Source organism: Myotis brandtii, unplaced genomic scaffold, assembly GCF_000412655.1.
Source record: "Myotis brandtii unplaced genomic scaffold, ASM41265v1 scaffold118, whole genome shotgun sequence".
Classification (NCBI taxonomy): domain Eukaryota; kingdom Metazoa; phylum Chordata; class Mammalia; order Chiroptera; family Vespertilionidae; genus Myotis; species Myotis brandtii.
The window spans coordinates 599688-617883 of record NW_005354090.1 but is presented as its reverse complement, the minus strand read 5'-3'; the positions used below and the strand labels follow the sequence as shown (position 1 = coordinate 617883).

Sequence of the window (18196 nt, the reverse complement as noted above, 5' to 3'; positions counted from 1 at the left end):
ACGACCCTTTCACAGGGGTCGCCTAAGACCATCCTGCACATCAGATATTTACATTACAATTCATAACAGTAGCAACATTACAGTTATGAAGTAGCAACAAAAATAATTTTATGGTTGGGTCACAACATGAGGAACTGTATTTAAAGGGCCAGAAGGTTGAGAACCACTGGGATAGAGGCAGACAGCCCTTGGCCAGCCAACTACACAGGCAAGAGGGCTCATTCCCTGGCATTCTGTAAACACAACATAAAGAACTGCTCCTGAGACAGGCTGTGAGGTTAGACTGTGGGCTTGGGATAGACTTGGGTCTGAATCCTATTACTTGGCACTCACTAGCCTTATTTCCTTGGAAGAAGTTACTTAACTTCTCTGAGTCTGTCTCTTATCTGGAAAATATGGATATAAAAGCTCACTGGCAGGGTTGTTGTGAGGCTCAAAAGTGATGCCATCAACTGCCCTGCACAGAGAGCACACACAGGCCCTCAAGAAACAGTTGCTGTGATTGTGATGTATATTTTCGTAGGAAGGGACATCCTCAGGAAATTCTAATTTGCTACACAGTAAGTGCATGGCCTTCTGCAGTTGGTTATTAATGTAACTCAGAGAAGTTAGCGCAGGAGGAGGAAGTGGAGTTGTAGGAGATGAAAGGATGATGGCTAGGGGAAGAGGGAGGAGGGGGGCGCGGAATAGAGTGCCATGGAAAAGAGGGGCAGGGATTCCATGAAGGGCAGAGATACTGTAACCTTGAGATTTTAGGGTGACTGCCACTCCTGGTGAGTAAAATATCCCTAGTTCTACTTACTTTACTCAAAAGCAGAGAGGATACTCAGCTTTTTATTTGGAAATGAGCTCCTTTTCTTCTCTTGTGTGTGCAACACAACCCCACAAGGATCAGGCCTTTTCTCGTTCCTGGGCTGAGCAAGGAAGGAGCAGAGTAGGATCTGAAGATCTCTCAGGCATGGATTTGACAGCCCTGGTCCAAGTGGGCACCCCTTCTGAGGGGAGTTGCTTTTGTGCGCTCCCCTCATTACCCTGGCTTTTAGGTTTCTTCTGCTCCCAGGGGTCTGTGAAGCCACATCAGGGCATAGATGTGGTCTTGGACTCTGGATAATCCAGATGGAAGTGGGCAGAAAGGAGAACCAGCAAGAGCCCCTGCTTTCTGAAGAGGTGAGAGGATGCAGGGTCAAGGGAGAGGGAATGTGTCAGCCTAGTAGGCAGGGGCAGGGATTTCGGTCTCTGCTCTGGCTATCTAGTTTTGTGACCTTAAGCAAGTTTCTTCCCCCTTCAGGGCCTCCATTTTCCCATATTGGGATGGGGAGCATTTTATCCTTGAGGTCTGTCTGAGCTCCTCCAACAAGGGCAGTGGAGGCTGGATTTCCTGAGTGTCTGGGTCAAGAGCAAGTTGGCAGCAGTCCTCGCCGTTCCTCACAATGCTCAGAAGACAGAACGTTCAGTACAACTCTACACTGAGAGAGTGCTGGCTCACAATGACTATTGTGTTGGTTCCTGAAAGCCAGCTTGAGCGGAGGGGCAGGGATCCTCCATTCTGCATGGTTCTCTCTTCCCGGGTGAGGCAGGGTTCTGGTGAAGGCTCTGTACATCGGGGAGGGGACTCCCAAACCTCTCTATGCTAAGGTCAGGGGAGAAGCAGTGTGCAGGGAGTGTGTGGTGGGGAATTTCTCAGGAAGACAGGATCCCTTGGAAATGGCTCTGAAATCAAGGTCTGATATTGTCATGCCTCTAATGAAAACCAAGGGTGAGAATGTCTTGTACGGCCTGGGAGACAGTAGAGCTACAGGGAATCTTGACCTGGTGGTTCCAATGAGGGGTGAAGAGAGTGACTATTACTGGGCACAGACTCTAGGCCAGGCCTCGAGCTTTACAAAGGTTGAAGCTTTTAATCCTTTGGCAATTCGGTCACAGGTAGAAACTATTATCCCAATATTAAAAACAAAAACAAAAACAGCAGCAACAACCTCCTTGAAGCTCAGAGAAGTGGAGGAACTTGCCTAATATCATAACTCTGGCAAGTGGGAAAGCTGGAGTTCTAATCTCACTGACTCCAAAAATAAGCTCAGAATGAAGGACTCAAGGCAGAGACAAACGCTCTTCAAGTGATAGGGTGTCTGAAGCCGGGGAAGTGAGCTTGGTGTGGGGTGAACCTCGTCTCAACTCCTCTCAGGATTCTTGGTAACACAATCCTATTAAGTGGAATGTGGGGTATTATCAGGCATTCCTTTGCTCACTGAGCTCAAGAAGCTTCAATTTCAGGCATAGTGTATGTAATAAAATCAATCTGTGGTGAGGTTTTGTAGTTCAGCTCAAACCGGATTCTCAGGCATGAGACACGTAAGGCCCACAGCAGAGATCTACACTGACCATGCGCATTCCAGCTTGGAGAGATGCGCACACCACCCACCTGCCTCAGAAAGGCAAAGCCAGAGGCGAGTTTCAATCAGGAGGGTTTTTTTCTGGGTGTGGGGTCAGGATCAGCCAGAAATGGGGAGGCGGGGGGAGAGTACTGTGATGTGTATGGGAAGAATGCCATGTCTGGAATTCTAGCACTTGGCTCTAGTCCCAGATCCACCAATTAGTGTGGCCCTGGACAAGTCAATTAACCGCCCTGGGCCTCATTTTTCTAATTATAAAGTCTCTCTGTCGGGGATTAAAGTAAGATGATGAATGTGAAATGTTTCTAGCATCTAGTGCTAACTTCAAGTAGGTGCTTAACAAATGGTGAATGAATTGGCCCGAAAATGGGAAGAGATGGGTGCCAGCAGCATGCGGGAGGTGGAAAAGATGCAGGCCCCTGTTTAAGGGCATCCATTCTCTGAACAGGAGCTGCTGGTATTGGGGAGGGGGTTGGGTGTAGAGGCAGACAAGAGAAGGCTGAGCTTGCAGGTAGATGCTGGGGTCCTATTGGCTGTTTTGTGGGGAGGGAGGAATCTCCCACTTGGCAGTGTCCCCTTTGTATGTCTCCCACTTCCTGTTGACTTTGTCCATTCTTCCTTTTTGGGCCATTGACTCCCAGTTCAAGGCCTTAGAGTTGTAAGTCTATCTTTTGCATCAGCCTCCTAGCTGGTTCCTTGCTACAAATTCCTTTACTCTTTCTTTAATCCAAACTGCACACTCTATCACCTCGTATTGCTCCTGGCTTAAAACCCTTCATCTCTTCCTGTTCAAAGAATCACGGACAACAAATTCCATGGCCTTGTTTTTGCTACTTCTGTGTGCTAGTTCCCTGGCCCATCTTCCCCTTCTCTCATTTGTTGTTTTTTCAAATCCTTTCCAGCTTCAAGTATTTGCACACACAGCACATTACCAGTATATCTTGTTCATTCATTCATTCATTAATTCATCAAATATTCATTGATCACTTCTAGGTGCATGGCACAATGCTGGGCAGCTGGGGATAGAGTTCCTAAGGAGGGCCCCTTTTTTTCTTGCCTCCCACACTCTTTTTTTTTTAAAAAAAATATTTTATTGATTTTTTTACAGAGAGGAAGGGAGAGGGATAGTGAGTTAGAAACATCAATGAGAGAGAAACATCGATCAGCTGCCTCCTGCACAACCCCTACTGGGGATGTGCCCGCAACCAAGGTACATGCCCTTGACCTGAATCGAACCTGGGACCCTTCAGTCCACAGGCTGACGCTCTATCCACTGAGCCAAACCGGTTAGGGCTCCCACACTCTTATGATACTCTATTTCTGCTGCTCCATGGTGCTTGCCTCTAATACCAGTGCTAACATGATTGTTCCTCATGTATTTCCTCCATGTATACTGTGAACTACTGAAGGACTAGACCATGTGGCACTCTTGCTTGCATTCTCTACAGCATCTGGAGTGCTGCTGGAGGTTCTTGAAGGCAGGCTTGAATCTAGGCTCTATTGTGTATTGTTTGTGTGGCCAGCATGGAGTTTTTCTGTGGACTGGGTCTTAGGAGGTGCCCCATATAAAATAGCAGAAGAACTGCGACCAGGGAACAGGGGCTGGTGCGCGGGCCAAGATGAGGCAAGCACAGGAGGGAAAAATGTAAAGTGTCCAGGCCTGCCAAAGAGCTAGGCTAGAAGTTTCTTCTGCATATGAAAAATGAAAGGTTCCTTGGCTCTGTGGTTCTATTTTGAGAAGCAAACCTCCTAAGGCAGGAATTAAGTTGGAGTTTAACTCCAGCTTGGACCTGTGTGAGCAAGTTTCCCTTCTGCAGATGCTGAGCAGCCTGGAGGCACACTTCAACCTTGACAGCCCCTCCAGGTCTTTGGGTTGGGGGGGTAATGTGAGTGTGAGTCCTCTTGATTTAGAAGTCAGCTGAAGAAGAATGAATGATTGCTTTCTTTGAATTTCCAGTGAATTCCAGTTGGGTTAGGGCCAGCCATAAATGGGAGGCTGAGGTGGGTAGTTTGGTGTAGAAAAGAACTCTGTGTTTGAAACCCTAGGACTCAGCCTCTAGTCAGACCCATTTATTCATGTGACCTTGGATAGGTCAATTAACCTCCCCCGGGCTCCTTTTTCTAATACATAGTTTCTTTCTGGCATTATTAGGGAATTAGCCAGCTTACCAGGGCAGTGCTTCTCAAACTTTAGTATCACAGGGAATCTTGTTGAAACACAGGTTCTGCTGCAGGAGGTCTGGCCTGGGACTTGAGAGTCTGCATTTTTTTTTATATTCTCAGGCAATGCCAGTGCTGCTGGGTGTGGACCATAAGAGGTTCTAGTGCAGGGATTGGCAAACCACAGCTCGAGAGACAAATTCAGCCTGCTGCTTGTTTGTGTCAATAAACGAGTTGGGACACAGCCATGCCCACTTGTTTATGTATTGTACACAGCTGCTTTTGCGCAAATGGACAGAGTTGAGTAGTTGCATCAGAGACTATATAGCCTGCAGAGCTTATTTTAATAGTTACTATATGGTCCTTTACAGAAAAAGTTTGCCAACCCCTGCTCTAGTGGACCTAGCGCTGGCCTGTGTGATCTAAAAGACTTGCATTTCAGTCTGGTTTTGGCCAAAGGCAAGCCACTTCACCTTGCTGGTTCTCACTTTCTTTATCTAGAGGATAAAATGATCTCTACATTTCTAAGAGACATCTGATACCAGGATTTCAGTACTATATAGAAAACATTTTAATTTCTGTAGAAACAGGCATCTAAATACAGGTTGTATGGCCTTCATTTGGAAGCTGCAAGAGCATGCCTGGTCTAAACTGCAGAGTCTAGCAGGCAGCCCCTGCCAGATGCCACAAGAGTGATGGCTTGATGTTGAGTCAGCTGGGAAAAGATAGGGGCTTGGGAGACTAAGGACAGGAGGCAGAGGGAAGGTGGACCTTCTGGGCCAGCTTCCAGGGCAAATGCATGATTCTGGGTCTCTAGCTTGGGCAACAGGTGATGTCATTAACAAGGCAGGGAATGTAGAGAGGGGCAGTGGGTTGTAGGAGGTGGGTAGGGTGTGTAAAGAGGGGAAAGATAATGCCTACTTTGAGGCATGTTGATTACAACATGGGTACTTGAAGGACTGAATGAAAAAGTTGTGATTTCCTATAAAAAAATAAAGCAAAGTCTCTCAGTAGGCCTGCATGCATTTAAGAGCAATGATGTATCTGTTGCCATGGTTACTTCTCAGAGCTGAGGGGAGTCCCCCTCAAAATATCCTCCCCCCCCGCCCCCGCAGGCTCTTTAAGGTTCACTCATCTTATTGTATCTCAGCCCCCCGAGAGACCTTGGGCAGAGAGACCTCTATGAAATGCACACTTTCTAGGAACAATTCTATTTTCTCTCAACCTAAATGAGCAGTGAGTGGCCGACTCTGCTCACTATGATAGTCTTTCTGGTCAAATCTGTATTGAATGTGGAAATTGGGAACCTACAACCCTGGACAGCTCCTGAACCCAACAGGCCACTTTCTGTTATGGTTTCACACAAGTGAAAAGAAAGCCCGAGAAACAATGAACTCATGTGCTTGCAATTATTTTGTTGTCTCCTCTGAGCTCTAGTTCCCCACCTGGGAGTGTGATCTCAGATGGCTGGATGGCATCCCATTCCCTTGCTTTGGGATTCAGGGAATGGTCCATACAAAGATGAAAATCCATGTGGGCACAGTACACAGGCAAACTGAACCATGTGTGCCCTGCAAAAGTAGTGAAGTCAACTGACTTTGAAGCAGGAAGGCTTTCACCTTCCCAGATAAGACCTCAGCATCTGGGCAGCAGATTGGATGACTGTATGCAGTTGCCAGGAGGGAGCCTCTCTGAGTGCCTGCTCCATTGGTTTGAGTACCGGGCTAGCGAGGCCCACCTGTGAGCCACATACTGATTGGCTGGCCTTGTTGAGGTCCTGGGTAGCCATGAGACTCTGCTTCTTAGCATTATCACAGATCTTAGTTATGTGCCTATCTGTGGGATTATTTTATTGACACCTGGCTTCTGCACTCTCTACTGGCTATGGGGACTATGTCTGTTTTTGCTCAGTATTGTTCCCTGATACCTGGCACTTGGCAGGTGCTTTATAAGTGTACATTGAATATGACATAAAGCGTGTCCCCACTATTGGGAAATTGACTCAACGTATATATTCTACTAACTAACAGTGTCTGTCTCCCTGTTTTTGTTTACTAGGAATGCAAAAATTATTACCTGGTGAAGGTCTAGGGAAATTTCCCCATCTCTATTTAGAATTGAATGGGATTGGCTTAAAAAAAAAACACAAACCATGGAGAGTAATGTGGCTTTAATATCAAATAGTCAGACGGGCCAAGTATGGGTGACACAGCCTCAAGGTTGCTGCTGGCTCGAACCTGAAGGCTGGATGGGGGCAGATATGAGCCTCAGTGAAGAGTTTTGAGAAAATGTTCTGGAAGTCTCTGCACCTTCATATCTAGGGTGGGGCTAGAGATAAACAATGTCAGAGCTGTCCAGAGCTTTGCTCTCCAACCTCCCAGGGACTGATCCAGTTTTGTGCTACGCCCTTGGTGCTTCACCTGATTCAAGACTTAGGCACTCTTTTCCTCACCTTGCTTCACTGGACAGCCGGCTCTGTGTAACCCCCACATTGGCAGCAATAGCCAAACACACTTCAGCACAGTGACAACAAATAACTTTAGAATTACAGGTTGTTAGAGCCCGAGGTAATTTAAAGAGAATCTAGACCAAATTCCTGAAGCAGATTTCAAGACAGTAAAATTCTAAATTTGGTCCATTTTTAAAAATCATATACTAAATAGTTACCACCTTCCACCGATCACTTAATGATAATTCTGATTACTACTGATCAAGTGCTCACATTGTTCCAGACACTCTGCTAAGTACCCTACATGGATGATCTCATTTAACCCTCAAACAATGCTGAGGGAGGGAGACTCTAATTGTTTCCATTTTATAACAAGGGTTCAATGGAGAGGTTCAATGATTCAACCAGCATCGCATGGTTGGTGGTGTGAAGGCCTGGGGTCTTCTAACTTCTAGTTCAATGTTCAGTCCCTTACTCTACACTGACTCTCAAGTACAAGTCTTCTAAGTTATATTTGAATTACTTATCTGAAGATATCCAGCACATCTCTTACTTATCAAATGAGTTTCTAATGGTTTCATAAAATGAAATTCACAGCCTCACTAATACTCACATATAACTCTTTATGAGACTATTTCTCCACCCTCCCCCCCAAGATTTTTCACTAAGTGCCTGTTCCTGTCCAGCTCCAGAATCTACTGCCCACTCTGCTGGCAGACCAAGGCAGGACCCCTTCTCCCTCTCCCCTTCCCTCCAACAAACATTTCTGTGGGACAATGTGAGCCAAGTAGGATGTTAGTCTTTGAAGGGAACCAAAGATGAATACATCCTCCCTGTTTTCCAGGTATCGGCAGAAGATATGACGAAGATGCACATGCCTATGGAGCAGGGCAACCTATTATCAGTGTACTGTCAAGACAGAAGGCAAAAGTAAATGCTCTAGGAATTCAGAGACTGGACCAGTCAATATGAAAAACCCAGTCAATATGAATAGGAATATGGATGGGAGTGGTTATGTCTTTGCTCATGGTTTTCTGGTTAGAATTACATTACATTAAGTTAATATATGCAAAACTATTTACAAGCCAAAATGAAATACAAATATAAGAGACTCTGTCACTATTCTTATGGTGTTATAAAAACTAAAAAGAACCAACATCTATGTACTTCTCATTTATCTAACAACCTTTTTAGACTAACTACACTGGGTCAGGCACTGGGAATACAAAGATGAATAATGTCCATCTTCCATCCTTAGAATATAAAAGGTCCAGGAAAGGAGACAGTAGGTACAGTACAATTGATGGCATGAATTTAATGTGCTAGAACAAAGGCTGATCTGGAGTTTGGCATGAGCTCTGCTCTTTCTTGATGATAGTGCAGGTAGATGGCAATGCTAACGATAAAAACTTCAAAATCAGGAATTCCATTGGCATGCTCCAGCATGTAATAGGCTTAGAGGCGAGGGAAACATATATATATATATATATCTTAATTCAAGCTTAAACTTTGTTCCATGCACTTACATATTCATCATCTTCATAAAAAGCTAGGTGGTATTATGCCCATTTTATAGATGAAGAAGCTGAGACTCAGGGAGGTGAGGTCACTTTCTAAGGTTTATAAAACTATACAGAGTAAATGTAAACCCAGGTTATTTGACTGCTTGATGTGTTTCCCAGTTTCCCTTATTGCTTTCTAATCAGCCAATTTTTTATATAATTCATTCCATTCTAATCTTGAATGACCTTCTTTCTTGGATTGCTTTTCCAAGGAGAAAGATTTATGATAAGAAATATTTGACACTAATCCCTTCTATTGTCATTTCCTCTTACACTTTCTATGATAAATTCCTTTCCTCCTAGTACTCTCTCCTGACTCCTCCCTCATCTCCAATCCCAGTGAAATTACTAAGGAGTAAAGAATTCCCCAAAATGAACAACTTGCAGAGAGAGATCCTTGCCTTCTCAGCTGCTGGCCTATAAACTGTAGGACAAAACACACTGAAAGAAGGAAGAGACTGGCCATACAATTCTGTTCAAGGAGTCCACCTAGACCAAACCTGTCCATGTCTTAATTTTATGGAGCCATAAAGAACATATAATCTATAGAAACTTATATGATTGTCAGCCTCACCTACTTTACAGATAATGAAAATTGAAATCCAAGAATGTGAAAGGACTTGCCCAACGTCACACACTAATGAGAAGCAATCCGAACTGGAACCCTGGTCTCTTGACTACTGGGCCAATGTTTTTCCACTAAATAGGTTGTCTCTTTAGCTTTTCTCCATTAACATCTCAACTTACATGAGATCATGACCTTTTCGAAAAGAAAGCTCAATGTTAGTGTCTTTGCAAAGCCCAGAAGCCAGGGCCCCTTCTCAGCCTCTACTCTGATTAGCTCATGACCTCCTCCAAAGAACAGGAAGTAGCTTCATTTTTAGCTCTGAAAGCACATTCTGGGAAAGGGGGATTTGGGGAAGACAGTTCCTGTACATGATGGTCAAGAGAGATCAGCAGACACATTACTCTTGCTTGAAGGGGAAGATACATGGTCAGATATGTAAGGTCAGATATGTAAGGGGGAGATGTTCCTTGAGTCTTAACCTAAACATATGTTCAGCAAGAGCTTGCCAAAGCCCCTGGGTTGGGGAGAGGAGTAGTTTCTTCTGATCCTGTTCTGATGGAGCTGGATGCCTAAGTGGGGGTTGGGGTAGGAGCACCAGGGCAGGAAAGTTTCCAGGAACTTTGTACAATCTCCAGTGCTTCCCCCACCCTCTGCTAGCACCCACAACTTCCCTTGCCAAGGGAGGAAGGAGGAACACATTATTCAGTTTAATAATTTACACAAATTGGAAAGTTTACTGTGTGAAATAAAGGGGACTTAAGAGGGCAACAGATAAAAATTCCTGAGTCCTCTCTTACAGGATGGAGGTGTGGAGATGATCTCGCCTTGGGATATAACAATCTGGTTGTCTAATAGATGGGTTCAAAACAAACAAGTAACCCTTCCCTTCGATGGTTAGCCAAGCTCTGTCTCCTTCTACTGGTGGGATGACATCCAATCTTAGCATTAATAGCTTGGGACAGACCTGGATTATTGACACTTGTCTATGTCAGTGGTTCTCAAACCTGGCAGTTTATCAGAATCATCTGGGGAGCTCATTACCAGGAACCAGAGATTAATTAAGTAAATCTGGGCTATGGCTCAGGAATCTTCATTTATAACAAGCAGGCCTGGTTTAAGAACTAATGATCTGGTTCAACCCCCATCCATTCAGCTATCAAAATTTTACACATGATATAGGTTTTGCAACAAAGAAAACAGAGATGTCAAAAGTGGGTTAGTGGCAGCACTTGGACTCGAACCCAGTCTCCTGCCTCCTTGTGTGATGTCTTTGCCAATGCCTCCCCCAGCTCACCAGTCCATTGAGAACCACTGAGGATCAGTGAGGACCTTTCCTCCAATCCACAGAGGAGTCAGAGCTGCCAGGAGCTCTGTTAATTCTCCAATTGGTTCTTTGGTAGAAATGGCTAGGAATCTGTGTGTTAGGTTCTGGACTCAGGAAGAGGTAGAGGTAAAGGTAGTTTTAAGGGTGCTTTCATGTGTTTGACTGCTTGATGTGTTTCCCAGTTTAAAAGGGGAAGGCACAACTGATGGCTTCTAAGGCACACTAACTGGTTGTTCCAGTCAGAAAGAATAGTCCGTTCATGGAAGCAGCCTGCAGTGCGTGAGAAGCCAGAGGGAGAGGGGGGGAGAGTAGCAGAAGATAAAGTCTCAGAGGTAACGGGAGGCCAGGCCATCTGGGGCCCTCCAGGCCATATGAAGGAAGATATTTGGCTTTTATTCTGAGTCACTGCAGGATTTGGAGAAGGAGGGTGGCATAATCTGACATATTTTTGCAGGGATACTCTAATGCAGTGGTGGGACATACTCTACAGGGCAGGGGCCCATGCAGGAAATTCAGTTAGGAGAATTTTCAGTAATCTCAGGGGCAAAGGATGGTGGCTCACACCAAGGTGGTAGGAATGCAGTGTTGAGAAGTAGGTGTATTCTTTACTTTTAAAAGTAAAGCTAAAAGCTAACAGATTTTTCTGATAAATTGGATGTGAGATGTGCAATAAAAAGGGAGTCAAGGATGATGCCAAGTATTTTAGCTCCAGCAACAGGCAGGTTGCAGTTATCATCAACTGAGATGGAGAAGGCTGTGGGTGGAGAAGGTTTGGGGGAGGGACATCAGGAGTTCCGTTTTGGACGTGCTGAGTCATTGGCATTCATGTGGTATTTAAATAAAATCTCACCACTGGATGAGGTCATCAAGGGAGTGAGTATAGACAGAAAAGAAAAGAGGGCTGGTGACCCTTCAGCCTCAAGAGGTTAGAGAAAATATGAGGAATTAACAAAAGAATGAGAAAGAGTAACCAGTGAGTTAGGAGGAAAACCATATGTGGAGTCATATAAGCCACATATTTTCAGGAAGAGGGAGTCATCAGTTGGGTCAAATGCCACTGGCAGGTGAAGTGAGATCAAGGTTGAGAATGACTATTGGATATAAATATGGGAGGACACTTGTAATCTTGATAGGAGCAGCATTTGACTCCTGACCTCATGGAGTCCCACAGCTTGACTACTGACTGTCATTAAGGGCTCCTTATTGTTAATTTTCTCTTCTCAATTAGGTTATAAATTTGCAACATCAGGGAAGATGAGTCAGCGCATCCCCAGAGCATGAATACCACCCACCGGAATACTCTCTTATCGGGGCACTGACCTACAAAAGATTTCCACATGCCTGACTTACCTTGGATGCAGAATTTCAGTTCCTTGGGGTCAGTGACAACCTTTCTGCTTTCCTGGATCACTGCCCGATTCTTCTTGGTTTCTCCCCAGAGATTGGTGCCACCATACATGCTTGGAATGTTGAGAATGGCAATGCCTTCAAGGAAGATGTTGCTCAGGTCCACCCCAACCCCGTCACACTGAGGGGAGGGGCAGAGAGAAAAGGTCATCTGTTAGTATACTCAGTGCACTCCAATATAAGGGTGTGTGTGTGTGTGTGTGTGTGTGTGTGTGTGTGTGTGTATGGTGGGGTCTCTTATGAAGGATGTGACTGGCCCACAGCCACCAGCCTGCTTCTGTAAGAAGCTGAATCTTGGGCAAAGTTGTTCAGGCCCTAATGCTTTTGGCCACTGTAGTGAGATGGGGGAGATCTAGCCTTGGTCAGCTTTGGGGAAGACAGCACACAGCTCCAGTGATGTTCTATAGGCTTTAGGGATGGTTTATTAGACAATTAATTGCAAATCTGTTCTCCAGCCCAGCCTAATTATCACCAATTCTGACCTTCCCTAACCATTGAGAAGATATGATAGTACGCTGAGTCCAGAACCTAACACACAGATTCTCAACAATGACAGAAAAGTTTCATTTACCACCTCTTATTTTATCCCTCCTGTGAAAGTAGACTTTAAGACTTGGGAGGCTTTCAGAATTTGCCTGTCTCTGCATCTGTATCCTAAGTGCAATTTTGGCATATGTGCTTGCTGATGTAGCACAGTTTTTGTTTTTTTTATCCAATCTCCACCACCTGCATTACCCTCCAGGTACAAAAGGCCAGAAGGCTTGAATTTGCCTGTCTCATATACAGATAAAGTCAGACCACTTTGCCATAATGTTTACCAGTGCAGCAAGAAATATATTAGCTCTGATTTTTTTTCATCAGGATTGTGGGTAGTTTACTTCATTTACAGAAGAAAAAACTCGACCCAGAGAAGTGAGCTAAGGTTGCACAGCCGATAAATAACAGAGCAGGGGTTCTAAGTTTGGGAATTTCACTACAAAGCCCAAACTTTTCATCTTGCCTATTGTGAGTCAGGGAAAATCAAAAGCATGCAACTAAAATCCATGGTCTTCAAGGTTATCTACAAATCCAAACTTCTAGAGATTTCTCAACAGAGGAGGAATAGAAAGGTCTGGCTTGTTGCCATTCACATTGGTTTACCTTCTGATTTCTTTGATGCTCTTAATTTATGGTTCCTTATCCCCATGAATTGTTTTACCAATTATAAAATGGAATAGAGTGAGCTCCTCTGGTAAGTATGAGCTCTTGCTTCATTGTGAAATTCTGATTATTTGAAAGGTCTCTTTATGTTGAACCAGATGCTCTTTCTTCTTGGCTTTTGCCCATTAGTCCTATTCCCCCTCTGAAGCTAGATAAAATGGCCCTTGTTGCTCCTCCATGGGGACAGCTCACCAGATGCATGATGAAATCATCATCATCATTGTGCATATGTATTAAGCATTGCCACCTGCCAGGTGAGCTTTTATATACATCTCATTTATTACCTTTATAATAATCTTATATGTTAGTTACTATGACTACTCCCTTTTTACATTTGGGGAAACTGAGGCAGCAGTTAAGTAAGTTGCTTAAAGTAATAGAACTTACAAATGAAAGTACACAAATTTGATGGCAGATAGTAGGGGCCCACGTCTTAATCACTCCTGTACTTCTCCTCCCCCTTGCATCACCATTTGGTTGTGCCTCTTCTGGGGTGAGCACTATCAACTCTCTCAGTCCCCTCCTGTAGGACTTGGTTTTCAGACATCCCCCCTCCTTATTGCCCTGATCTGCACACACTACAGTTTGTTACTCTCCTACTCTGTAAGGCCCCCAGCATTAAAAGCAACACCAATGACAGGATCTAATGGCACAAGTGGCAATGGCACTATTTGGGCTGGGATCCTATGACACTATGATACCCCAGAAATGAGATAATGTGGGAAGCCTATGTAAGGGCTCAACACATGTCTCCCATTATCATTATCCCTATTTGTACATATGGTCAAATTTGCACTAGCTCTTTTGTTAGCAGCTAGATGAAGGCTGTATCAGTTTAGCTTGAATGGGTAGTCATCTACGTCACCCAAACCCTGATCCAATCACCTACTTCTCAGCCAGCTCTTCCTTATCCTGAACTTATAAAGATATTGAAAAAACCCCCACAAACTTAGACATAGGGCTTTACATTTATGTCTATTAATTTCATCTGGCTTTCAGCCCAGGCCTAGTCTAGTCCATCTAATTTATTTTAAATCTTCATTCTATGACCTTTTGCAAAAGCTTTCCTATCATTTGGGGATTAAGTCATTAATACATGTATATAAGGGGCAAAAAACAAACAGGGACTACATTCTCTCTTTGGTCAGTTTAACACACCATACATTGTGCACTAAGCAGCCCTAGGGTTGTGGCTGTCCTATTGGAGCTGCATCCTCTGGATTGAACTGTCAACAGTCCACTTTTAATTTCAATGTGGAATCATGGAACTTTGTGAGAGGGACGACCCAAGAGAACATATTCCTTTCATAAATAAGGCCCAACACGGTTAAGGGACTTGGCCTGTGGTGACCCAAGTTACTATTGGTGGAGCTAGACTAGTATCCTGGTCTCCAGACCTCAATTCTGTGTTCTTTCCACTAAAACATAAGACATTGTGCTAAGATCAAGTAGTATTTCCTAACTGACCACTCTACAACCCCTATCAGAAAAGGAATAAGAGAACTCATATACTTTCCATGTCCTTTTTTGCTTCAAACATTGTCTAACACTGTGCTTGACCTTCAGCTGGCTTTTGTGCATTCAGACCTGGGTACATGTCCATCCATGCCTTTGTGTGTATGTGTACTGTCCCCTGAAAGCACAGGCTCAATCCAGACCTCCATGTTTCTGTCGGGTAATTACTTCAGCTGGCTTTTGTGCATTCAGACCTGGGTACATGCCCATCCCTTGCCTTTGCTCAATCCAGACCTCCATGTTTCTGTCGGGTAATTCCTCTTAATTTATGGTTCCTTATCCCCATGAATTGTTTTACCAATTATAAAATGGAATAGAGTGAGCTCCTCTGGTAAGTATGAGCTCTTGCTTCATTGTGAAATTCTGATTATTTGAAAGGTCTCTTTATGTTGAACCAGATGCTCTTTCTTCTTGGCTTCTGCCCATTAGTCCTATTCCCTCGCTGAAGCTAGATAAAATGACCCTTGTTGCTCCTCCATGGGGAAAGTTCACCAGATGCATGATGAAATTATCATCATCATTGTGCATATGTATTAAGCATTGCCACCTGCCAGGTGAGCTTTTATATACATCTCATTTATTACCTTTATAATAATCTTATATGTTAGTTACTATGACTACTCCCTTTTTACATTTGGGGAAACTGAGGCAGCAGTTAAGTAAGTTGCTTAAAGTAATAGAACTTACAAATGAAAGTACACAAATTTGATGGCAGATAGTAGGGGCCCACGTCTTAATCACTCCTGTACTTCTCCTCCCCCTTGCATCACCATTTGGTTGTGCCTCTTCTGGGGTGAGCACTATCAACTCTCTCAGTCCCCTCCTGTAGGACTTGGTTTTCAGACATCCCCCCTCCTTATTGCCCTGATCTGCACACACTACAGTTTGTTACTCTCCTACTCTGTAAGGCCCCCAGCATTAAAAGCAACACCAATGACAGGATCTAATGGCACAAGTGGCAATGGCACTATTTGGGCTGGGATCCTATGACACTATGATACCCCAGAAATGAGATAATGTGGGAAGCCTATGTAAGGGCTCAACACATGTCTCCCATTATCATTATCCCTATTTGTACATATGGTCAAATTTGCACTAGCTCTTTTGTTAGCAGCTAGATGAAGGCTGCATCAGTTTAGCTTGAATGGGTAGTCATCTACGTCACCCAAACCCTGATCCCATCACCTACTTCTCAGCCAGCTCTTCCCTATCCTGAACTTATAAAGATATTAGAAAAAAAAAAACCCACAAACTTAGACATAGGGCTTTACATTTATGTCAATTAATTTCATCTGGCTTTCAGCCCAGGCCTAGTCTAGTCCATCTAATTTATTTTAAATCTTCATTCTATGACCTTTTGCAAAAGCTTTCCTATCATTTGGGGATTAAGTCATTAATACATGTATATAAGGGGCAAAAAACAAACAGGGACTACATTCTCTCTTTGGTCAGTTTAACACACCATACATTGTGCACTAAGCAGCCCTAGGGTTGTGGCTGTCCTATTGGAGCTGCATCCTCTGGATTGAACTGTCAACAGTCCACTTTTAATTTCAATGTGGAATCATGGAACTTTGAGATGAGAGGGACCCAAGAGAACATATTCCTTTCATAAATAAGGCCCAACACGGTTAAGGGACTTGGCCTGTGGTGACCCAAGTTACTATTGGTGGAGCTAGACTAGTATCCTGGTCTCCAGACCTCAATTCTGTGTTCTTTCCACTAAAACATAAGACATTGTGCTAAGATCAAGTAGTATTTCCTAACTGACCACTCTACAACCCCTATCAGAAAAGGAATAAGAGAACTCATATACTTTCCATGTCCTTTTTTGCTTCAAACATTGTCTAACACTGTGCTTGACCTTCAGCTGGCTTTTGTGCATTCAGACCTGGGTACATGCCCATCCCTTGCCTTTGCTCAATCCAGACCTCCATGTTTCTGTCGGGTAATTATTTTTTACACTCTTTTCCTTTTTCCTCTCAATATAATTAATGAATTGTTAGTAGCTTATTTTGAAATGTCTTCCATCATTTCATCCTTTATGCCCATATTCTTATTTAGGGATTTAGGCTAGAATCTCACTGAGCCAGACTTTACTTTTCTCCAAACTCTCTGAAGTGAGCTTTGCTCAGGTCTTTGCCCAGCATTGTCTTCTTGTATTCTACCCAACACCATCACTTTCCCTGTTGGTTGTTGTTACTTCCACTTCACCTCAATTTATTCATTATTGGCCAAAATGCCCCCTCCCTTCTGAGAGAAAATAGTAATAATATTTGCAGCTCAAGCTTGTGCACTGTGTTGGTCCTTCACCTACATTCTCTCCTGGGATTCTCACATGAGTGCAACGAAGGAGGCATATTTACTACCCACAACTGACAAGGTCTCACAGGGGTAAAGGGCTTACTCATGACTACTCAACTTCCACTCTACAAGCTGCCAGAGCTAGAATGCAGACCCCAGCAGTCAGATGCCAGATCATACTTTGGCGATGAAAGTCAGTGAGGCAAATTGAGACTTTTGCTGATGCTAGACTTATAGCAAAATTAAACTTCCAGCTGTTGTTAAAAAACTGACATTTCCCACCACTACTCTGTCTTGTAGAGTACTTAGAGCAGTCATGGCACATCATTGTTGAAGATAAGTATTATTATATCTTGCCTCTGTGCCAGCTTTGTAAAAAAAATATTTACCATTAGCACAGTATAGTTCTTGGGAAATAGATTCCACAAAGTCACCTTTCTTCCCTGTTGCAGTTTTAAGGGTACCCTGTCCTTTCCATCTCCAGTCGTAAGGAGCTAGGAGTGTTAGCTTTAATTTGGTTAAGTTAACCTCTCTCTGGAAGAGCAAACAGTCCTCACTCTGCTTTCTGAAAAATTGTCCCCTTCCCCCATTATTTCCTTGAAAATAGAGGAGGTGGGAGGAGCCTGGGGACTATTGGACAGTAGATACCCCCACCCTTGGAATGTACCTATTTGAAAGCCAAGAGGCAATGCAATGTTGGAAAGAGGTTGCCTGGGCTTGGAGATTGAGAGATATGGGTTTAAATCTTAGTTCCTTCACTGGCCAGCTGCATGGTCCTGCAGTGGTTCCTTACCCTCTTTGGGTTTTAATTTGTCATTTGTAAAATGGGGGTGGGATGGGGGAATAAACATCTACTTTAGGGGTTGATTAGTCTCTGGAAGGCAGTAACATTCCCTCTAATCCTTTGCATTATTATTACAGTTAGTAGCATTGCCTGTGCCATGAGGCATATTTCGGCCTGAAATCATTCTCCCACTACCTGAAACCCTGCTGGTAGCATTCTAATGACTCTGTGGCCGGACCCATGCTAGTCAAAGCCTTGACACCCATATATATCTGCATGCCCAGTCCTCGGGGTTCTTGAACTAGACATCACACACTGATTTCCTTCAGAACCCCAGGCCCGCTTAGGTCTCTGGAAAGGTGGAAAGCATTTAGGAAAGTGGAGCCAACAGTGGTACACTGTCGGCTTAAATGGAACACAGGCCCTCGGCCTCCCAGGCGGGTTTCTGAGCTAAATCCTACAACAGTTCCATGACGTCATCCGTCCCCCTCCCTCTGCTCCGACTCAGGGGGCTCCCGGGGCGGGGGGTGGGA

At 44.1% G+C, this 18196-nt stretch overlaps 1 protein-coding gene across 1 annotated transcript in view; it reads right to left on the bottom strand.

Annotated features, from left to right (window-relative positions):
* Positions 1 to 18196, bottom strand: part of DGKG (diacylglycerol kinase, gamma 90kDa) — a 206171-nt gene that overhangs the window by 34810 nt on the left and 153165 nt on the right. Inside the window, exon 22 of the mRNA XM_014530473.1 lies at positions 11804 to 11981. Coding sequence (XP_014385959.1) covers positions 11804 to 11981 — 178 coding nt within the window. The remainder of the gene's footprint in view (positions 1 to 11803; positions 11982 to 18196) is intronic.